Raw genomic sequence first — 24,287 nt, 5'->3', positions numbered from 1 at the left:
ACAAACCTATCGCGTAGCATCTCAAGCAATTTTAATAATTTTTTTACGAGTTAATTTATTTAAAACTAATTACAATATTTAATAACATATATATATGTGAATTGTATGTTTGGTGATAAAAGTGATGGATAAAACATTAAATAGTGTATAAGTGTAAGCACAGATGGCATATATAAAGTTAATACGTCTAGAAATATCGTATGTGAAAATGTACAAATATTAAGTGTGTAAAAATTTTGGCGTTTAGTGAAGGTTGCGACGTGTAATGTATTGTACAAATAAAATGCGCTAAATGTTATTTAAATTGTTATGGATAACATGTTTGGAATACGAAGTCCAGGGATTGTGAATTATCAACTAATTCTCTGCTAACTGGATTCAGTTTAAGGTAAATATTTATTATAATTAAATTAAAAGTAACTCATTTGATAATTGAAACTAACATATTTTTTGTTTGTTAGATCACATGATATTATATCTCGAATGTAAACAAAACAGTTTTTACATATTAACGTAATTAAAATAAAAATTTCCTTCGATAATTCAGAGAGAGATTAGGAGTTCCACCTACAAGGTGACTTTTAAACCTGGCCGCTTTCAACTGGAATTTTGGCGTGGGAAGAGGGGAAACGTATGTCCAGCAGTGGAAGTCATGCAATTGAAATGATAATGACAATGCCACGCATACTAATACACACTCATATATAGTTTTTTTTATAATCATCCGTATTAATAATATTATTAGTACATTCTTTCTTTAATTTTATTTACGTATGAGAAAATAAAATTCTTAATGCCTGTGTTATGTGCTAGCACTGAATTTAGCAAACTAAATCAATTTTTGAATTAAAAAAAACTATGAAATTAAAAATAACGCTTATTAATGTATTGGATTATTCTATGATTAGAAACATATTCAAACTGTTACATCATTGATAAACTGTGTTTATGATGTACAAAGTAAAATGATTTCCTTTGCATTTATAAATAAAAAGGTTTTTTCATCATCTTACATAGGAATATAATGTATATTATTTATAGGAATAAAACAGTTGTGTTACTTTAAAATTTTAGTATATATAATATGGTTATCTGTGTTTTTTTTTGGCACCCGTTTTTAGGGACCTCTCGTCTTGTAATAATTTTTTTCAAATATGTACATTTATTTCTTCTTTTATGCGTCATATCTTACATTCTTTATTTTTTCATTCGTCACAAAATCTTTTATTCTTATTTAAGTCTTTCTTTACTTGCATAGTTTTCCATTCATTCTTCATGTCATTCTTTATATCTTATATCTATTTATTACAATTGAGTCTTATGCTATAATAACTTAGGTGTACAATACACGTCTAGAAGAAACCTATTTACTATTTCCTTGAAGACTCCTAAGTTATAGTTGGTTGGAAACAATAACGCCGGTACAGTGCCCGGCGATAAATGTTGCACATCGACCTTTGGAAAGAGACAATCGGCTAATTTCGGCTTCGTAGAGCGTTATCTCTGTCGCACGAAATAGAACGACTGACAAAACGTCAAATAGATAGTGTGAGACAGAGATAGTGATAGATACCAAAAATAGATTGCATTTAGCACACTCTTATATATATTTTAGTTGACTATATCTTTCTTTTAATTTTTTTTTCATTCCACGGCACATTGAGCCTGGTTCCCTAACTTCCTAACAGGTGCTTGAATGCTCGATTTTTTCAATAAAAATTCGTTGGTTAAGTTTCCGCTCCCAATTAAGCTACTATTACTTGATTTTTAGACCTATTGAAGTGTTTAAACAATTTTAATTTAACGTTAATCACCGATTAACAACGATTAAGGTCACGTTTACCCATATTTACCCTAATCAACGAAGTATCAAAACATTGATTAGATAATTTGCGAATTAGGCAAATTGATCATAGATTAAAATATATAAGATATCTTTAACTAAAATATCAGTTTGTAACTAAAAGATAATTTTATAGTTACAAATACGTTGTAAGATATATTGAAAACATAATCTAGCTATCGTCGTAGCATCCCCCAAAGATATCTATGGTGGTATTATACCATAATCGACACGCTTTGTAGGCGGGTTGGTTGGTTTTGTGCGCTGTGACAATCCTATATAATAAGCGCACGAAATGTGAATTGTATAAGGTTGTATTCCTGAAATCGAACCTGTGATATACGATCAAAAGTTTCATTTCATGAAACTAGCCATATATGTATCAGGGGTAAGTAATGTCGCTTTAAGTTAAATTCACACGACTACATGTTTAAGAAGTTTTTATTTCCAATCAACAATATATTCACTTTCGTTATCAACCTTTTGCTATTTAATATACAAAATAAATGCCGGAGCGGTAAAAATCAATAGGATTTTCTATAAAATATTTCGTCAGAAACGACATTACTTTCAGGTACCCCTAATATATTATAACAATATTTTTTTAATACATAAACTATTTATTACTATTGCGTTAGTTTATATATTGATACAATAACATTACAAATATATGAATTTTATTAAAAGTGACATCCATAATATGAATAGGAAATTTACAAATAGTATAACATATATAAATAATAAATATATGACACATAAAATTTTATTTAAAATACACCTTAAATCAATTAGAAGTAAATGAATTGGATATTAAATGGTTGAAATAATGAATAATGTCATTTTAGGTTAGAGCAGAGTTCCCCAAATTTTTTTGTGTCGTAGACTCCTTGCCATGATTTTCCGTGTTGGGTAGACCCCCTACTTACCTGATATTGATTTCCTGTAAATTTCTAACTGTAGTGAAGTTTAGTGTTGAAAACTTAAAGTAAAAACACATGTTACTTTATACATTTATTAATTGAATTTAAATTAAAACTACTCAAAATACTATTTCTAGGTACTTTTATAAATAATGTAAATGTTTTGATATTATAAGATAGTATGATGTAAGTAAATAGATAATATTAGTGTATGTGTTGAGATCCACTATCGTGGACCCCCATTTTCATTTCATGGACCCCCAAATTATTTTTCGCTGACGTAGACACCTTGCAGGTTGTCATAGACACCTAGGGGTCGATTTAGACCACTTTTGGAATCACTGGGTTAGAGGTATATGAAAACTTTTTATTTATCAAGATACACCAGCAGTACACATAATATGTGTACGTAATACGTAATGGTCCTGTCATGTGTTCCTTTATAGGTGACACAAAATTAAAAATTTACATCATACATCGCAGAAAGATCGAACCAGATCTAATAAAGAAATTGAAGAGAAAAGTGATCGCATGTTAGAGAATGCATCAAGATTACGGCTTTAGGCACAATAAATACATTTAAAAAAACTTTTAATTTAAACGGTTTTTTGATACCCATATTTTGGTGGTTGTGGAAAAATATGTACCTAGTCCGCTATATTGGAACGGCGTCCATCTTGAATTTTAAATTTTGACATAATCATCGTGTTTTACTAGTGTAGCACTTTCATTTGATACCTATATTGAGGGGGTTAAGGAAAAATATGTAATCCGCCATTTTGTATCGGCGACCATCTTAGATTTATAATGTTATTGATTTTATTATATTGTATTGTCATCTAAATTAAATGCATGTACCAAATTTCAGATAAATCTGAAAACGGGTAGTTGCTTAAATTTAAATTTCTAATTTTAATCCAAGTAAATTCCGTACGGGTCGAACTAAATAAAACCGTTTAAAAAGAGCATTTAATTTGAAAATGTTCCCTTCTGCGCGCCGTCTTCAGGCTGTGTTTAAAAATACACAACCTAAATTAGGAATTATTAAAATAACTTCTAAAGATTGTATAAGAGCCACGAAAGACTTTATTTAAATAAAAAACCACAATGAATTTTAACATATATATACACTTTGTTGCTCACAAAATAGTTTGCTTAGAGAAAAATGTAACAAAGTTTATTATCATTGCATAATAATGCACATCTCTTTTTCGCTAAAAAATTAATATATATACAGTCTTATATAAAATATTCTACTTGATCATATCAAGTGGAAAATAAAATACATTTTTATTGCCAAATAGCGACGACTTGGTCGTGTATATATTAGCAAGTAATACAAACAATTGACGTCAGAACATCGTGGGGTATCGTCTGAGATTTTAATATAAGCGCAGAGTCCACGCTCCGTGTCGCTGGCCAGTACGACCGGAATTTTTTCATTTAAAACCATTCTTGGGCGTTAGAAATTTGAAAGCTATGTTTGTTTCTGTTTTGTTGTAAATAATCTTTTTAGATATGTGAATACACACTGGGATCAAGGTCACCCAGATAGCAATCAGAAATGACTAGATCTTCAGAAGAACCAAGATCACGTAGTAACCGATGGCCTTTGAGGCCGAAAGGTTTTAAAATGGCGACCACCAGCCAGTGCGGCATGAGTGGCTTCCTAACTAAGTAAATGAAGGTAGCGCTAGGCCGATCATTCTGACGATCATTGGTGGAGTTCTGTAACTTGCAGTAGCTCTCTATCAGCTGTAAAAACGGAGATTAAACACACGACTTCTTTTTCGCGTCAATAGGATAGAATAGAAAAATATAATAGCAAAGAAATACATTCTCTCATTTCTTATAATAATAAAAAGAAATAGAATAATAAACTTCTTTTAACTTCAAAGCGCTTAGACAATGTTGTTAAAGTCATTGAAAGATGTATACAGGTCGTTTCCACCTGGTTTAGTTTGTAATCTATGAGGAAGACCACCACGTGGACGTGCTATGGTTGATATGATAGTAATAACGCAAGCATTATGATTACCTTTATATGAAAAACTTCAACTATAACAAAGAAATATTAAGATGTGTTTACAAGTGGATAAATAATAAAAATTGTTTATCCATATTACTATCTATTTAGGATCACTTTGATCACTTGTTTACTTCATGAGAGACCAATTTGATAGAAAAAAGAATCAAATTTTACTTCTAGACGCACACTACAAGGCCTCCCTCAAAGATACATATGGGAGGATGTACCATAAACAGCTAATGTATCATTTCATGTTATTTGTTACCTTATTGTATAATACATAGACTTTGAAACATTAAAGTGACACTTGTCGTCTTTTCAGTCTATAGACACCCCCTAAAGTCAAAAATCTTCTCCAAAGATATCTATGTATATACCATACTCGCCACAATTGGCAGACGGGTTGGTAATCGTAGTATCATGGTATGCAGGAGACAGTGCTGTCCATCCTCTGGTAACTGAGTGAGAGTAGGGACAATCTCTTTATAATTAATGCACAGTGTGAATTATATAAGATTGTATATCGGGAATCCAACTTGGGACCTGTAATCTAAAGCATTATCATTATCAACGGCGGGCGGTTCACTTTGTTGCACGACTACCACTGCATGTGCGGAAGCGGCTAAATATTGGTCCTTTTGTTACTTACGATGGACTTCCGCAAGGTAACACCTGATTCCATTAAATAATCAAAAAACCCCCTGTGGGGGTTGGGAAACACTGTGCCAAGTTGTAGGGTAAAAATGATCAGTAATAAATACTTTATTTAATTATTTTTATTTATCTTTGTTGACGTAAAATGCCATATACTTTATTTTTTTATATATTTATGATTGTACCTTAACTAACAGAGACACCAGAGAGGCATTTTCTTCGGCTGTATATTACTAAAATTGATACAGAAAATATTTTATTTTTAAACAAGTTCACGGTCACTCATCAACTTTTCAACTCGTAAAAAAACGAATCGAATAAAAATTGAGGTTATCTGCAGATAAGCGAAAGTATCCAAGATAGTTCAGAAGGTTGACAAGTTGACAAGGTTGAAGTGACAGTGGGGAAGTCAAATCGCGCTATAACCTTAAGGTTGTGTAATCCCCCCACGGACTCCCGTTTTACCGGTCTTATAGGAAGTTTAAGCCACTATTCAGCAATCAACTTTTGCAGCTGAAACTGTGATAATAGTGGATAAAATTATCTAATGGAATCAGGCGTTACCTTGCGGAAGTCCATCCTAAGTAAGAAAAGGACCAATATTTAGCCACTTCCGTATTTCACCGTTCCACGTTCTCTCTCTCTCTCTCCCTAAACTCTGTGTTTGGCACTAATCGGTGTAACGTAACTCCTGAAGATGCCTCGTGGAGGGATGAAACACGTGTTGAGTGATTTAATGGTGGCAGTTGTGTAATTCGCATTGTTTGCCGCATACGCATTTATCAGCGGGCTGGCGGGTGGTACACTTTGTTGCACGACTACCACTGCATGTACGGAAGTGGCTAAATATTGGTCCTTTTCTTACTTATATAAAATTATCATCAAAACTTTACTATTCACAAGAAAATCATGACTCTTATATTTAAAAATCACCATCAAACAAAGTGTAGCTGGCTGATATAAGCGACCAACAAACTTATTTACTTCTCTATCTGTATCACCTTATCTATAATGCGAAAATGTGGTGTAAACAAAAAAAAATAAATGGCACGATTTCATTCAAATACATACATTATCTGTGTTTGAAAAGATCGCTATGCACACACCTACTAATTATAAGATAATGTGGAACTGTATTAATGGAACGTGGAATGTTTTGTTCAAGCCCACACCTGAATAAAGACTTTGGCTAGTATATCAACAAAAGTAACATTGAAACTAAGTTCCGTAGATCGTTTCTGAAGTTTTTTTCGCAACATCTCAAGGCGGTAATGCTTTTCGAACCTTTATGTAACTTTAGAAAATATTCCGATAAACAAATATGCAATCAATGGAACTGCGGATATATCACTGAACCAAACTCTCAAGGTCACGTTGGCCAAATATATTCATTGATCGTTCCTCTAGTGAAATGATTGTTAATCGGACCTGTTTGCGAGGAAGATAGAGTTACTATAAAGTGATTTCGTAAGAAATCACAAATCGAATCTAAAATGACGTAATCTGGACAAGAACCAACATCATCTATCACCATTTTGTGTACTACATTGGAACCATATAAATGTACGATGAAACTAACGCAGAATTCGTAACGCAGTTATAAATTATGTGTGTGTATATGTGTGAGTCTAATTTAGAAAATACTTCAAAGCTTTACGGACTTGTCACCTGTGAGAGATTAGAAACTCTATGTTGTTTTTTTTCAGCCTGTACACGCCCACTGCATAGCATATATTTCTTTCAAAGATATTTGTGAGGGGATATACCATAATTGCCCCTATTGACAGGCTGGTTGGCGATCGCAGTGCGGAATATGAAGCTGTAGCTCGAAGTATTTAATGGAATCAGGCGTTACCTTGCGGAAGTCCATCCTAAGTAAGAAAAGGACCAATAAATTATTGGAATCAATAAACCCATGCCGCGTCTACTGGCTCGAAGTCCCCACTCGAGAAATTAAAAAAATAATTCACTCAACACGTGTGTCACCCCTCCACGGTGTATCTTCAGGAGTTATGTTATGTAGTTAACGGTGGCAGTTGTGTGATTTGCATTGTTAGCCGCATACGCATTTATCAGCGGGCTGGCGGGCGGTGCACTTTGTTGCACGACTACCACTGCATGTGCGGAAGTGGCTAAACTTACTAAGGATGGACTTCCACAAGGTAACGCCCAATTCCATTAAATATCTGTGGCGTCGTCTAGACCGAATTCATGTCTATTTTAAAGAATGTCCAAATGTGTGCATCTTTGTCGAGAAGGAGGACCCTTTTGGCTACAAATTGCTTAGTAAACTATCTGCCTTATCTGCCTTGTCGTCCAGTTAGTCGAGAGCGTGTCTGAGTTTCAGGGTGGCGCAAATATAAAATACTCTCGCAGGCATTGTTTAGGAGGCATCAGCGTTTTTCTGACTATGACCTTTAAACCATAACACTTTGTTTACCAATGGCGTATACGTAGACTTATCTCGAGAAATAGTTAATAGTTTCATATAGTCTTTATTTGTTCAAACTTATTACCCATGCCTGCAAAAGATGTCCGGTAACAATATTCTATGTTTGAATTCAAATTAATTAAAAAATATAGAAACGAAATATTTAATTTTATAAAAATTAATAAAACAAGTTATGCGGATTTCAAATGACAATAATTATATAGTTAGTATATAGTCAGAATTAACACCATACACGTTCAAACCTTATAAACGCACGACATATAAAATGTTTCAAAGTATTGTTAAAAACGCATAAGATCTTTATGGCATATTTATATATTAAGTTCTTACGTCATTTATCCACATTATAACGTCTGATAACGCTTCGGAGTGATAACATAATAAATTTAAAGATTCTACAAACAAAACTGGTTAAAAAATCCTATTACAGAGTGACGGAGTTGATTAGTGATAATCACTATCATCAGGCGTGGGTAGTCTCCTCTGTCCATCTCCCAGTATGTGGGTCAACTACATAGCTAAAGTCGCGAGAGGTCGATGAATCCAGGTAGAGCTGACCTGGTCATCATGCCGACCTAAGCCCTGCAGTGGGCATACATCGGCTGAAACAATGAAGATATATCACCATCACCATATAGTCCACCCTCAGATACTTGCGATAGAACCTGTGAAAAGCAAACACTAAAATATAGATATAAAATAAATAAAGTAGTACCAAAAATAGTGCAATAAACAGTATAATATAATATGATAATTATAAAGAAAATCTGTGATAAATGTATGAACAATAAATGTAATGATGCAAAATAAAATAGTAAGGAAACCAAGAATGTAGTGGTTGAGGGTGGACGTATGGCTAATGGAATGAAAGAGAAAGACTGGGATAATTATAGAACGAAAGGAACAGTACGACAGATAAGAGGAGAATGATAATAATAAAAAATAATATGAATAAATTCTTAGAAATAAAAAGTCCCTATCCCACACGAGATAGGGGAACGAGAGGTCCCCAATAGCGGGGACCATTTAAATAAAAAAAAGGACCTGTGAAAAGCAGCCAGTAATCAGCGTCTTCCGTTGGCTTTTACAAGGTCATTTGTCCAACTACGGAACCTCTATACTGTGCTAGATGTTCCAATGTCTCCACTCTGTCGTCTTTTCTCTGATCTGTTCCGCACTTTGTTACCTGCAAACTAACAAAGAATCTTCTTATTCCCGATTCGTTCTCGTAGAGTATAAGACAGAATACAACTTGAGAGTTCATTGCTTTACTGTATGAAGGACAACAGCAAAAATTATAACGAAATAAAATTCTTTAAAGTTTGTATAGTTTCATCAAAGTATGGCATATCTAAGGACCTTTTTTAGGCTAATCTTAAAGGTCAATTTGATTCTTGCTTATTTTTAATTCATCTCTCTTAGAATACTTCTATTGAAGTAATGAAATGATTTATATAAAAACCACAGATTGCAAAGATAATAAAATGTGGTATATGAAAGTTTTTAATCTACCACATACATTCTTTTGAGTATTAACACGTTATAGTGGTAAGAAAATACCCGTGCACGTTTGCTTCCTTGTTGATAGCGAAAATAAGTAAAGCCACCTGTCTTCATCACACCTGTGATCGATGTACCGTATATTATTATAAACAGACTATTTACAAATGTGTACGTACTATTTACAAGTGTGTACTATTTACAATTGCGTTTTTTACAATTGTGTACTGTATACAATTATGTAATATTTACAATTGTGTACTATTTACTATTGTGTACTATATACAATTGTGTTTTTTTACAATTGCGTACTATTTACATTTGTGTAATATTTACAATTGTGTACTATTTACAAGTATGTACTATGTACAATTGTGTAATATTTACAATTGTGTACTATTTACAAGTATGTACTATGTACAATTGTGTAATATTTACAATTGTGTACTATTTACAAGTATGTACTATGTACAATTGTGTAATATTTACAATTGTGTACTATTTACAAGTATGTACTATGTACAGTTGTGTAATATTTACAATTGTGTACTATTTACAAGTATGTACTATGTACAATTGTGTAATATTTACAATTGTGTACTATTTACAAGTATGTACTATGTACAATTGTGTAATATTTACAATTGTGTACTATTTACAAGTGTGTACTACTTACAATTGTGTTTTTTTACAATTGCGTACTATTTACATTTGTGCAATATTTACGATTGTGTACTATTTACTACGTGAACTATGTACAATTGTGTATTATTTACAATTGTGTACTATTTACCATGTACTATATACAATTGTTTAATATTTACAATCGTGTCCTCTTTACAATTTCGGCTCGAACACAATGGTGGCATCCATATAACTTTCGAACACTATTAATAAATTCAAATCGGCGTTCGAATTTAAATATAAACGTCCAATAATAATTCAAATCTAAAAAGTATTCATAGTGGCCAGTAACACTGAACGTTTTCACATGAACGCTGCAAGTTGAAAAATAAATGAACAAATTGTTTACGTCAAACATGAAATTATCTATTATATTTAAGCAAACATATTAAATAAATATGTATAAATGATAATATACATTAGAGAAAATTAAACAAATTAATAAACAATAGATTTATATCAGTTCAAACAATAACACAGATTAAATAAAAGATAACCTATAAATGTATTAAACGTATGATGCAAATATTCAGATATCGAATGCGACATAATGCTTTTATAGACAATATACTCATACCTGTTTTTGTGTAGTAGATAGGAACCGCATAAAAAAGGATATGATAATATTTAATGGAATCAGGCGTTACCTTGCGGAAGTCCATCCTAAGTAAGAAAAGGACCAATATTTAACCGTCAAATCACTCAACACGTGTTTCACCCCTCCACGGGGCATCTTCAGGAGTTATGTTATACCGATTAGTGACAAACACAGAGTCTCTCACTCTGTGTTTGGCACTAATCGGTGTAACGGTGTATTCGGTGTAAGGTAGCAGTTGTGTAATTCGCGTTGTTTGCCGCATGCGCATTGATCAGCAGGCTGGCGGGCGGTGCACTTTGTTGCACGACTACCACTGCATGTGCGGAAGTGGCTAAATGTTGATCTTTTTCTTACTTAGGATATGATAATTTCAAAACGCCTTCACGAATAATTTGAAATAGTTTTCGCAGTTGTAAAATATTTTTATGCGGTTAAAATCATAAAAAGTATATCTTAGAATATATATCAAAGCTTTACGAATTTGTCACTTGCATAGATCAGAGATTCTATATTCTTAGATACATCCACTGCAAGCGTATGCTTTTTTAAAGATATTTTGGGGGGGAATATATCATAAAAGCCAAGCTTGGCAGGCGGGGTGGCAATCGCAGTGTGGTAATGTACACAGAGGACGTAGCTAGAAGAATTGCCGTCTGAAGTGGCAGTGGCCTGGACCTATCGCTCGTGCAACCGATAGCTGTTTGGACCGAAAGGTTCTCAAATGATTTCCACTAGCCAGTAGACGGGGGTAAACCCCCCACTAGGACACAGGACTAGGAAAGAAAAGGACGCTGCTGCCCATCCTCTGGAAACTTGTTTGTGAGCATCGGCAATCCGATGTAATTTAAGTGCGAATAATATAAAATCGTATCTCAGTAATCGAATCCGTAACCTATTATCACAAGTCTCAGACCTCAACCGCTAAGCTACCAATGTTAAAGAAACGCTATAGGTAGACTCTTTACTCCCTTTTTAAACGGTTTTATTTAGTTCGACCCGTACGGAATTTACTTGGATTAAAATTAGAAATTTAAATTTTAGCAACTACCCGTTGTCAGATTGATCTGAAATTTGGTACACACATTTAATTGAGATGACAATACAATATAATAAAATCATTAACATTATAAATCTAAGATGGCCGCCGATACAAATAGTGGATTACATATTTTTCCTTAACCCCTCAATATGGGTATCAAATGAAAGAGCTACACTAGTAAAACACGATGATTATGTCAAAATTTAAAATTTAAGATGGACGCCGTTCCAATATGGCGGTCTAGATACATATTTTTCCACAACCACCTCAATATGGTATCAAATAAAACCGTTTAAAAAACCGTTTAACTTAAAAATTTTTTACTGATTTTTATTTAACTTCTCGTTGAAGTAAACAAAGCAAACATCGGACTGCTAGACAACTATTTTTATTTAATGGAATCAGGCGTTATTTTGCGGAAGTCCATCCTAAATAAGAAAAGGACCAATATTTAGCCACTTCCGCACATTTTTTTATTTATTTATGGCCCCCGCTATTGGAGGCCTTTCGTACCCCTAATTAGTTGGGATCAGGGTCTTTGTTTACAAATAAGTTTTTCAGATTTTTCATCTTTATTCTTCACTCACTGTCATACTTCTCAATTTTTTTTATTCTTATCTTATTTTTATCACAATATCTTTCATTTTGTTCTTTCATTCCATCTTGCTTTCATCGCCTTCCTTCCATCATCTTATTACTCTTGGGTGGCTAGATACATTTTATTTTTCTTTATTTTATTACTTACATATTCTATTTTTTTTTAACTTTTTGAACTTCCGCACATCTGTGCGACTCTGTATTTGGCACTAATCGGTGTAACATAACTATTGAAGATGCCCCGTGGTGGGGAGAAACACGTGTTGAGTGATTAAACGGTGGTAGTTGTGTAATTCGCATTGTTTGCCGCATGCGCATTTATCAGCCGTCTGGCGGACGGTGCACTTTGTTGCACGACTACCACTGCATGTGCCGAAATTGCTAAATATTAGTCCTTTTCTTTTTTAACTATTTTATTAGTTAAAAACATCATCAACTCAACAGGAATTTGATTAAAATTTTCATTTTCCACACGTAAAAATCACATTTAAAAAGTTAGTATATGCGTACATGATTGTTCCAAACATAAGGTTGCATAAACAGAGAGTCTATTTATTGATGACGTCACGGAGACATCTCGTTTCTTTCTGTTGATAAGACCTGGAATTATAATAAAGATGGACGGAACAATAAATTATTTACTTTCATGTTACAGTGTTTACTAAGTCTCTTTATCTATTTTAACGACGTCCTAATAATATCCTGTTTTTATAACAACATTTCTAGCGACAACTTCCTCATCCGTGCTCCATATTGGCATCCTCAGGTTGTGCACCAATATCTGTGCAGTTGTTTTCGCCACATCGATGAACCTTGCAATCGCATCTTGAGTCTCGTCCGTGCAATATACGCACGAGTTTGTGTGACAAGATATTCCTACCACGACAGAACGATGATCGCCTCCTTCAATCATTACAATTCAACTATGTAAACAAACATATATCTATTTAATATGAGTTCATTTTATAGCATCATATATATATACGCAACATCTATACAGTGGATCAATAAAAATAAATAAATACATAATTTTGTCCGCCGTTTTTATTAATATTTTATTTATAATTATAATAATATTAACTATCTGTTTATTAAAGAACAACTAAACGAAATATGTACGTACATACAAATATTTTTTTTACATCATTTTAAACATCTGTTCCATATTTAAAACGCTGTTGTGATTATGTAAATTATTACTCAATGCTGTATAAATTTATGGGAGATTATTACAAAATTATTCACAAACATTTACTTTTGGTAGACATCTCATTAGGTAGACAGACAGGTAATGCAAGAAAGTCTACAAGCCGGTCTGTGAGGGAGACCTATGCCTTGCAGTGAGCGCCAATCGACTACTACTATGGACTCTTTTAAGACCTCTACTATAAGGGGACCCCTCGTAAAATCCCTATCTTGGATCCACAGTGACAGTTTCTTCCTAAACAATTCATTTACTTTCTTTTCCTACTATTTCCTCATTCTTCTTCTGTTCGTCTTAATATCTCTCACTCGTTTTTTTTTCCTCAACATAATCTTTTATCACTTTTTACTCTGCCTTTTATGCTTTTTTTTAAAAATATATATCTCTCTATTTTATTGACCATGAACTTTGAAATTCTGGTCTTCTCCTCGCCAGTGAAAGTGCTGAAATTCTCGGGCACCATACATCTCCGCCTCTATACTTAATGAGGACAACAGAGTACCCAGAGGTCAAGGTGACCACGAAAGCAATTACTAACAAGTACTGGCTCTTAGCCTCCTGCAGCAAACCTGGTGTTTAGCTCTGCCGACAACCTTGATACTGTCCAACCGTATCACTCTTCTTCGTCACTTCTACCAACGCTACTGCTTTCTGATATGGTTGTAATATAAGCCCGATAACATCAACCGATCAAGCAAAGTTTCTAAAAAGTTTATTCCTGTCGATTTTCTAAGTTTTTTTATCTGTTACTCTTAGGTCTAAGGTATTTTATCCGAACCGGTATTCTCAAATTAAAGTCAACAATAGATGTAATCTACAACACTAGTAACGAATCTATTGGTTATCCTCAGATTCTGTTTAAACGAGAGATGGTGGTTGCCCGCTACCTTTGGCTGTTGCTCTGCTACGCTCAGTACACCCGGAGCAACCTGCTAGAGGATTACGAACTGATCAGCAACAGCGTGGTGGCGCCGGACGAGGACCGCGGCGTCTCGCTCCCCGTGCAGCTGGCAGTGGACAAGAGTTCCGGCTGCATCTGCAGAACCAACAGGAACCATAAGATAATCGTCTGCTTTGGAAACTACGAGTGCAGAAGATTTCCGAAGGTATGGTTCTTTCATCTTCTTTAACTTTAAAATTCTAGACTAAACTCTGTTTTCATCGTAGTACATCCAATCCTAGATAGGACTTCTTCATAAATTTTCCAATTAGTTTAAGTCGTTTAGTGCCAAAAAACGCCGTCACGCTTTTCTCGCTAGTTCTGAGAAATACCAGCCAAAGGCATATAGGATGAATATAGGATAACGTAGTATAAAGATCCAATAAATTAATAAAATCGCAAGGATTAAGTAAGGTAAGGACCAATATTTAGCCACTTCCGTACATGCAGTGGTAGTCGTGCAACAAAGTGCACCGCCCGCCAGCTCGCTGATAAATGCGCATGCGGCAAACAATGCGAATTACACAACTGCCACTTAAATCACTCAACACGAGTTTCAACCCTTCACGGGGCATCTTCAGGAGCTATGTTACACCAATTACTGCCAAACACAGAGTGCAGTGTGCTGGTCCTTTTCTTACTTAGGATGGACTTCCGCAAAATAACGCCTGATTCCATTAAATATCGCAAGGATTGTTACGAAATTATGCCAAGGTAGACAGAAGATAATTTGAAAGCTTATCTGCTTCTCCACTAAACTTACCGAAACAGTCACGACCTTTGGTAATGGAAAAGATGGCTAGAGATACATATATATTTATTTCCAAAGGAAAATTGGGCAGCAAATGTACTTGTTTACAATTTTTTTTACGCCTAAACTTAATAAAATTATCTTATCATTATCAAAGCAGTGCACGAGTGTAGATATCGCCGTCTAAACACAACGCGTCAGTTGCTGTTTGCTAGAATATTATTAATTCAATAATTGATCTACAAATTTGTATGGCATAGTATTGTCTACGCCAGGGATGAGAAAGTCGCGGCCCGTTAAACATAACATCGCGCCCGCAAAGTATTTCGAACTTCATATTAAAAATTTCAAGTAAATTAATTTTTCTATTCCTTACTTTATATTTTTTTAATTCAATTGTTTATTATAGATAAAGTTTTGTAAATTATTAATTTCTGTTAGTTTACATGCAACTCGCCAAAAAAAATTTAAAGAATCCATTCAATAAAAAGGTTGCTCGCCCCTGATCTACGCTTTATTCGAGTGACTCTGGATTGTTTAATACTAAGTTGTAAATTAACTTAAACTTTAACCTTTCTTTCCTCTACATTTCTAATTACATTGATTCTTATTTCGCAACGTATATTCATTTTTTTTCTTTACTTCCAAATTTTGTCTAACCAACCCTTTAATCCTTGCAAGGTTAGTAGGATAGGGAAAGAATAAATGAACTTTTTTTTTGGTTTCGATGGGGGAAATCTTCCGGAATTCAAGATGCCCTGCCTCTGGGGGGAGAACAGGGGTATATGGGATTCCTACCCACTAACTCCCCTCCACCCCCGGTGGTCGCCCTCTGCGCTAAACGGCGGACCGCGGTATCTCCCGGTCAGGGATCGCCACACGGTCTTCCCTCGCGCCGTGCTATTTTTCGATAGCCCGTCCCGGGGTATGCGTGTATACGCTACCCCCGAAACCCTCGTGGTGCTATCACGATGGTACGAGACCACGTCGAACCATCGTCCGCCTCAGAGTCGCCGAAGCTAGTGGGAGTTTAGGACCCCCACCCTAAACTCTAGCGACTCCGAAGGCCCCGTTTATGGTAGGGGAGCACCATTCACCGGAGCGCCGTCGCGAGGCGCGTCTCTGCGCTGACGGCGTCGTCTTTTCAATTTTTTTTTCGTATTTAATAATCTTGTCTTTTCCAGGTGAGGGTTCAAAGCGATCTCCTGCGGGTGAGGACGACGGTCATGACAGAGATCCGTATCGGAGAGCTGGACGCGTTGCAGCACTTAAAGGTTCTTCGAATAGAAGCAAACCACAGACTTAGGTTCCTAGAGCCAGGAATCTTTAGAAACTTATCGAAACTACAACATCTCTCTATATCTTACAACACAAAATTACACGTGATCAACAAAGGAACTTTCGTAGGTCTTAAAAGCCTTCGCAACTTGACTCTAGTCAACAATGGATTCACAAATATATTAGATTTAACACCAGCTTTTAAACCGAGCATTTTACCATCTCTTAATGGTTTAGATTTATCAGAAAACTCCTTAGAGAAAATACCCGAGAACGCTTTTCGCGTAATGAGAGGTACGACGTTAAAAAGGCTAGATTTGAATCTCTGCAGACTTGAATACATACACCCAGATAGTTTTACACCACTATTGATGTTGAAAGAACTCAGAATAGGCGAAAATGATTTGAATTCAACATCAATAGGTAATTTTTTAACTAATATGATAGAAAAGAGTATAAATTTAACACATCTTGATTTATCAGGGCTAGGTTTTAGGAAACAACCGCCTAGAGCTTTACTTAATATCATTGCAAACTCAACTATTCAGCGTCTGAATCTAGCTGAAAATCAATTTGAAATAATCTCAGACGACTCTTTCCCACCAATGAAGAATTTGGTAGTTTTGGATTTGCGAAAGGTTCTTGCAATATCTATTGGTCCGGATGCATTTGATCCGATCAAGTTTCCCAATCTTCGAATACTGCTGTTAGGAGGTAATAATCTTCCAGGAATACATCAGAAGCACATCTCCAATCAGCAGCTATTGCTTTTAGATATGTCATCCAACAAAGGTAGCGCTTCAAACCCAATGTATTACGAAATAGATAGAGATACGTTCATATATTGCAAAGAATTGAGAGTACTGAACTTGGCTTATAATAAGATCAAGTCTGTCTTTGATTACACGTTTCGTGGTCTTGAGAAACTGAAGATATTAAGTATGGAGAACGGTACATTGTATCACATCGGCGAAAATACATTTGAACCGATGAGAAACTTGGAAATGCTCAACTTGGCTAATAATCCACTGACAGCCAACGAAAATTTGACCAGCGGCCAATTTAAAGGTTTAAATGAGCTAAAGATTCTGATACTGAAAAACTGTGGCATCAAGCGGCTGTATGATGAGGATAATATCTTCGAAATGATGCCTAATCTAACCCATCTAAATCTTAGAAATAATCAGCTGTACTACATAACAACGGAAACATTGAAGCCCTTGAAATTCCTACAGATGCTCGATCTAAGTGAGAATCTCCTCGTATCCTGGTGGCAGCCTCTATTCCTGACGGCTGGAGTTCGTCCAGTCACATTGTATCTGACAAATAATAAAATCTCCCACTTCACAATAAGCATGATACAAGACATTAATTATTTACTAGAAAACCCGAGTGCAGTAAACTTCTCGGCTGAAATAGATTTGATGGATAACGTTTTTGTTTGCGACTGTACCTCAATGTACAAGACTTACCTTTGGATGCAAGTGAACAGTTCCTCCCTGATCAAAGCTTACTTCGTCAACTCTCGTTTTCAATGCAGCAGTCCGGATGTATGGGAGGACAGACGAGTTGCTGATTACCTTTCCTCTATCAAAAACCTACGTTGTTTAATGTATGAGAAATTTTCAACTATTATGTTTCTCATCTGGACAGCTCCTTCAGTGGTCACTATACTATTATTAATCGGACTTATAACAGGGGTCTATAAATATAGAATCTACATAAGATACTGGTTGTTCTTAGCTAAAATAGCTGTTGGAAGGAAATTTATGAGAAATTCTCGCAGAACTGAAGCCATTTCGAATAAAGGTTACAGGTTTGACGCTTTCGTATCTTACTGTAGTGATGATAGGGATTTCGTAGCGGAGATGATCAACCAACTGGAGTCCAAGCCACCTCATTTGAATCTTTGTATATACGAGAGGGATTTTGAGATAGGCTCATTCATTTCGGAGTCGATTTTGAACAGTATTAACGAAAGTAAATATATACTTTTGATTATTAGTAATGGTTTTGCTAAATCACAATGGTGCAGATGGGAAACTCAGCTAGCGGAGTACCACAGGCTATTTTTGGAAGACGGTACGACTTATGACCCTTTAGTGTTGATCAGAATAGGTGACATACAAAACAAATATATGACAACCACACTCAAGTACCTTCTGAAGACTAAAATCTATCATTCCTGGGACGAAACACAGCCGGAGGAGTTTTGGAAGAAGCTGAGAAACGTTTTAGCAAAGAACGTATAGTGTATAAATTACTAAGTATTATAATTATTAGGTAATAAAAATTATTAATTTATATTTACAAATTGTTTATGTCTTTTATTCCCGAAAACAGAATGTTATATGTGTCATATGTCATTAAGAGCGTCATCATAAATAATTTTTTCATATTTTATTTTAATACGCTCTCTCTCTCTCTCTCGTCTATCACCGTTTCTTCCTTCTGTTGTCCACACTTTTGATTTACTTTCTTTTTTTTATTAATATTAATTTCACTATTAAATTTAATTTTAATTTAATATTCTTTATTGTACACGTTAAGACACATTTAATAAGTTTTACAATAATATACAAAAAAGTACAATGGGCAGTCTTATCACACAAGGCAATCTTTTATAGACAACCATAGTAGGGAAAAGGTAAAAGTACTAACAATGTGTAGTTTACGTGTACAAAAATACATATTTACAAGCAAACGAACATAAACATACATATATATACATACTTTAACATACGTTATGCTTTAGATAATTGTGGGATTCTTCTTAGAGCTGTTAGGTCTAGAAGTAATAACAACATGAAGTAGAAGTGCGTATTTACAGCTTCGTTCGTATTTATACCGATGTAAATAAAGAATTATATTTCTATGAAATTCCCCTTTTCGATGCACCGCTGACGGTGATGTAATGTAGCTCCTATATAATAAAATTCCCTACTACTTCTTAACTTCTTTATCACACTTCGAGTCATCTTCTTATTCTACTTTAGTTTTGTTGCGCTTTATTATATCGCTTACCTTGGTACAAAATCGCAATAAAATTCGGCAGCTTTCATCATCTTCCAAGAGAGAAAGATGCTGCCGTGATTCTCCTACCCAGTTTCATTTTGCACTCAACTATCAAACCTAGGAATCACTTTTATCCCCAGGGTATTATTATTAATTGCAAAACCTAAACAAGCTAAAGGTTATAACATATATTATCATTACTAGACTTTCAATTGTATGTAAAAATCAAGCAACATTTTAAAATTATTTGTTATAATCAAGTAGATATTTTTAACAAATTGTACAAATATATTGATTCTAATATTAATTACCGCATTACATTTAAAAGAATAATCGTAATTTCAAATCTATTCAATAAATAATGAAGAAAAAATTTATTATCTCGACGCCTGGCAAAATATAATAGCAAATATTTATATATAAATTACATTGGTCGTGTTATATCTTCGACACTTTATACTAAATTATAAATATTTTGCACTTTATAATACTAAATAATAAAAGTTTTATAATAGATTTTATTAAGAGAATCACAAGCGTGTTTATAACAAGCTACATTCTTTTTATATTTTCAATTGATCATTGTTTTGACATTGCATTGAGAATTCCAACAGGCGCTTTCATAAAATATTATTTATGTTTCTGATAACAATGTCATTACATGATACGAAAAGATTACATTATAATCAATTAACTTCAAGAAAATAGTGATCGGTGTCACTTAGTTAAATAAAGGCACTCTGCCAATTAAATTAGAAAGCCGTGTTCACATTGACTGCTTGTAGGCCTTTAGAAAGTTGACTCTTTTATGCACTATGATTATATGGGCGAAGAATTTAAATAGTATGTGTTGTATAGCAATTTACAATGTTCATACAATCTATAACGAGGCCTCCAAACTCTTATAAAATATTATGTGAATACAAAGTCAATATATATAAGATAATATGTTCATGACGGCGGTAGTCCAATGGTAGAGAAATGACTTGGTATCGTGGGTCGCGGCTTCGATTCCAGGGATACTTTCTTATATAATTCATACAAAACAAGTTTTCATAAGACACTGAAATCGCCAACGCGCCCGCTAAGGGTGGCGATTACAGTATATCCGCCACAGATATTTTTAGGGAAGAACCATTATAATTGAATAAACCAACAACATTTTTTACTCCAATAAAAAGTCGATTGAATTGATCATTTTCTAAATCATTGTATGAAACATCCTGTACAAATGTAATGATTTTAGATATAATAAATGACGTAATTATAAAATGTACGTAGATTTTTATATTTAAAATTACTAAATATTAAAAATTACTAAATATTAAAAATAATTAAAGTAATTTATTTTACAGTGGTCACTTTATATGATCGGAAAGAGATTAAAGATTCAAGCCTTTTGATAAATAAGCTATACACGCTTAAAGCTAAAATAAATCACCATGTAGATAGACTGATAGATGTGTATTTTATAGAACTTACATTGGTTGATAAGTCAAATGAATTAGAAACGGCTAAAACACAATTAGCACGGGCCATATCAGGTGCGGCGAGCGCGCAGGGCGGCGGCCGTGTGCAAACAATAAGAAAGTTGCGAATCCTTCGAGAAAGTTATATATCGAGAGATGGAGAGTGCATTAAGGCTGTACTTATCGAGCCGATTTCGCCGACACTTTCTACGGCGTCTTAGTGACACGGTGACCAGCTTCACGTAATTTATTAAGACAATATAATAATTTTAAATGATATATAAAAATGTTCATACCTATACTTATTTATATGTTTATCTGTTAATATAAATTCGTTTCTTATTATTTACTCTTTCTTCCTCACTGATCCGCATCTTTTTAAAACTTTTTGAGACATTTAACAACAAACTTTTTCTGTTTCTATCAAATTAAAAATGGTTTTTAAAAGTATTAATAAATAATAAATATTTATAGATATAAAAAACAAATTTAATGAATACTTTTTAATAGAAATGGAAAGAAAATAATAAATATTTAAGAAACGAATAGACATAAATTCAAATTTGGAATTTATTTATTTTCTATAATTTTCTAACATTGTAAAAGTGTATACATTGCCTATAGAATGAATTGCTAACTCTATGAAATCGAATCATAGAAGACCAACATGTGATATTTATTTATTTAGGTACACCAACAGTACACTTAAATTAAAAATACATTAAAAGTAACCACGTCAATAATGCTTCCATTTTGTGTTGCGTTATAGGTGACACTACATTAAAAATTTACTTTATACAATATTGTAGAAAAAGAAGAGAAAAGTAGATCGCACGTATGAGAAAACATTTACTTACACCTTTAGACACCAAAGTAGCATATAATTTGAAAATGTTATCTCCCGCCCGCAATCTTTAAGGTTGTGTGCTTAAAAATACACAATCATAATTAAAAATCTGTTATGGATACAGTTAATTATTAAAATGGTTTCTAAATACTCTATCAGAGCCCCGAAAATATCTATTGCGGGCATTTGTTCTAATATTCTGTGATAAGAACTGAACAAGTAAGAAAAGGACTAATATTTAGCCACTTCCGCACATGCAGTGGTAGTCGTGCAACAAAATGCACCGCCCGCCAGCCCGCTGATAAATGCGTATGCGGCAAACAATGCGAATCACACAACCGCCACCGCCAAATTACTCAACACGTGTTTCACCCCTGACGGGGCATCTTCAGGAGTTATGTTACACGGATTAGTACCAAACACAGAGATATATAAATATTTAAGAACTGAACATTCTATTATACACTCCATTATTAAACTAATAACTTATAAAATCCACAAATTACCCGTTACAATATATACAAAAATACAAAAGTGAAAGTAATACATATAAGTATGGACAGTCCGGAAATTTTGCATATAAATATTGTTACTCTAGCAGCAATGAAAAGGCGCGTGGGTGCGTATTATCTCTTATTTACTTCGTAATTTTCGCTAAAGCCTTAGTGTTTAGTTTATTTTCACTGCTCACTAAACAAATGCACTTTATCCACACGTACATTGACCAGACAAGACCGCGAGGATATCTATGAGTGTACACTATATGTCACTGCATACCGAAAAGGTTTTACGTATCCAGAAGCGCTGCAAGAGGTGTTCCCGCTACTTCTTCTCCAATAACTAACACTTTTAGAAGTGGTAGTAATGTTAACCAACCAATTGCAACCGATAATGTCGAAGTTCGGATCTTCACCGGCGCTCTTGAATTGGAATGCAAAAAACCAGACAGCAGACAGTTTGAGATCTCACACCTTGAGATCCATTCTTGGATCCAGGAAGTTTTGATCCGAAACCCCGTCCTAACGGCTCAGTTTTCGAGTCATTTATTAATTTAAATATATAACATTATTAAAAAATAAAATAAATTTAGTGCTTAAAAGCGAACCTAAAAGCTCACTTTAACTATAAAAAATGGACACTTTTAAAAACAGATAACAATAAGATTTTTTGTCATAAATATGCTCTATGTGATATCTACGTCAAAGGTACATATTTACGTTCATATAGCGACGATACTTGATGGCATATTGCGTCTTAGTGGCCAGTTCGAAGATAGTATATATATATATATATACATAAAAATGTGAAAATAAAATATATGTAAGTACAATACGTATACACATTTTGTATACGGCACCGAGAACCACCCGTGCAAGTTCGTAAATAAAAGGCAGTTGAAATATTTCTGTACCACAGAATTAATGTGTGTTGCCGGTGATGACATATGGATCCGAGACGTAGTCGCTATTGACGGGCCAGGAAGCTAAAGGTGAGGCAGAGTGGCACGATGATTGAATAAGGAAGAAGCAGAAATATGGAGATCAGTAGAAGATCTGAGGTAAGAAATGATAATAGGCGGGGTATATCGTGCAATCGCCAATCCTCGAGCTTCGCTACTTTGAAAGAGGTTTTAGTTTGGGGTCATTCTGCATCATGCCACTTCATATTAAAATTTGGAAATACTCCTCGGGCAGCAGAGTCCATTTAAAGATAATCATGCAACTGATTCCCGTTGGGACGGAAGCTTCTAGAACAACAACCGCAAACGGTAGGCGTGGGAAGAGTGGGGCCCCACAAGGTGGACTGACGCCGTGGTGACCTTCGGGAGAAGCCTATACCTTTCATCAGCTGGAAATAAACTACCCTGATCGGCATCGAGTACCACTTTAAAAACCACCAGGTATATATACACGTGGACGGTTTCGAGCATAATGAAACGACCTGGTGACGTCATCGGTCATTTGATGCCCACGCGTGACGCCATCGTCCACGTGGCGCCCATGCAGCTAAAAATGCGTATCTAATCATTGTTTATTATATATTCTATGTAGAGTATAAATTACAGGTTTAAATATCCAACAAAAATCAATGAATACACAGATAATATATAACGAAATTATCTAATATATAAAATTCTCGTGTCACGGTGTTCGAACATGAACTCCTCTGAAACGGCTTGACTGATTTTTACCAAATTTAATATGCGTATTCAGTAGGTCTGAGAATCGGCTACTATCTATTTTCTATACCCCTAAGTGATAAAGGTTGTTCACACTTAAAAATATTTTTTTATTTTTTTAACGAAATTTTTTGTTTTTATTTTTTTTATGATACAGCATACAAGAATACATACAACCATAAATTTTCACCCTTCTACGATCAACCCTTATTTTTTATTTGTAAATTAAAATATCAATTTTTTTTGCAAAACAACGTTTGCGGGATCAGCTATAATACAATAATAAAA

The 24,287-nt window shown here is 34.3% G+C and overlaps 1 protein-coding gene across 1 annotated transcript; it reads left to right on the top strand.

The window, feature by feature from the left end:
* Positions 1–18,747, top strand: LOC137918749 (toll-like receptor 4). Its single transcript, XM_068761638.1, has 3 exons — positions 1–388; positions 14,372–14,626; positions 16,396–18,747. Exons 2-3 carry the CDS (start codon positions 14,390–14,392, stop codon positions 18,739–18,741), a joined length of 2,583 nt encoding a protein of 860 aa, XP_068617739.1. The 5' UTR covers positions 1–388; positions 14,372–14,389; the 3' UTR covers positions 18,742–18,747.
* Positions 18,748–24,287: the final 5,540 nt, after the last annotated feature.

Source organism: Battus philenor, unplaced genomic scaffold (assembly GCF_028537555.1).
Source record: "Battus philenor isolate CCGP_79_NKW_IND1 unplaced genomic scaffold, ilBatPhil1.0.hap1 SCAF_15, whole genome shotgun sequence".
NCBI classification, from domain to species: domain Eukaryota; kingdom Metazoa; phylum Arthropoda; class Insecta; order Lepidoptera; family Papilionidae; genus Battus; species Battus philenor.
The sequence above is the reverse complement of the archived record's forward strand: the minus strand, read 5'-3'. Positions and strand labels throughout refer to the sequence as shown.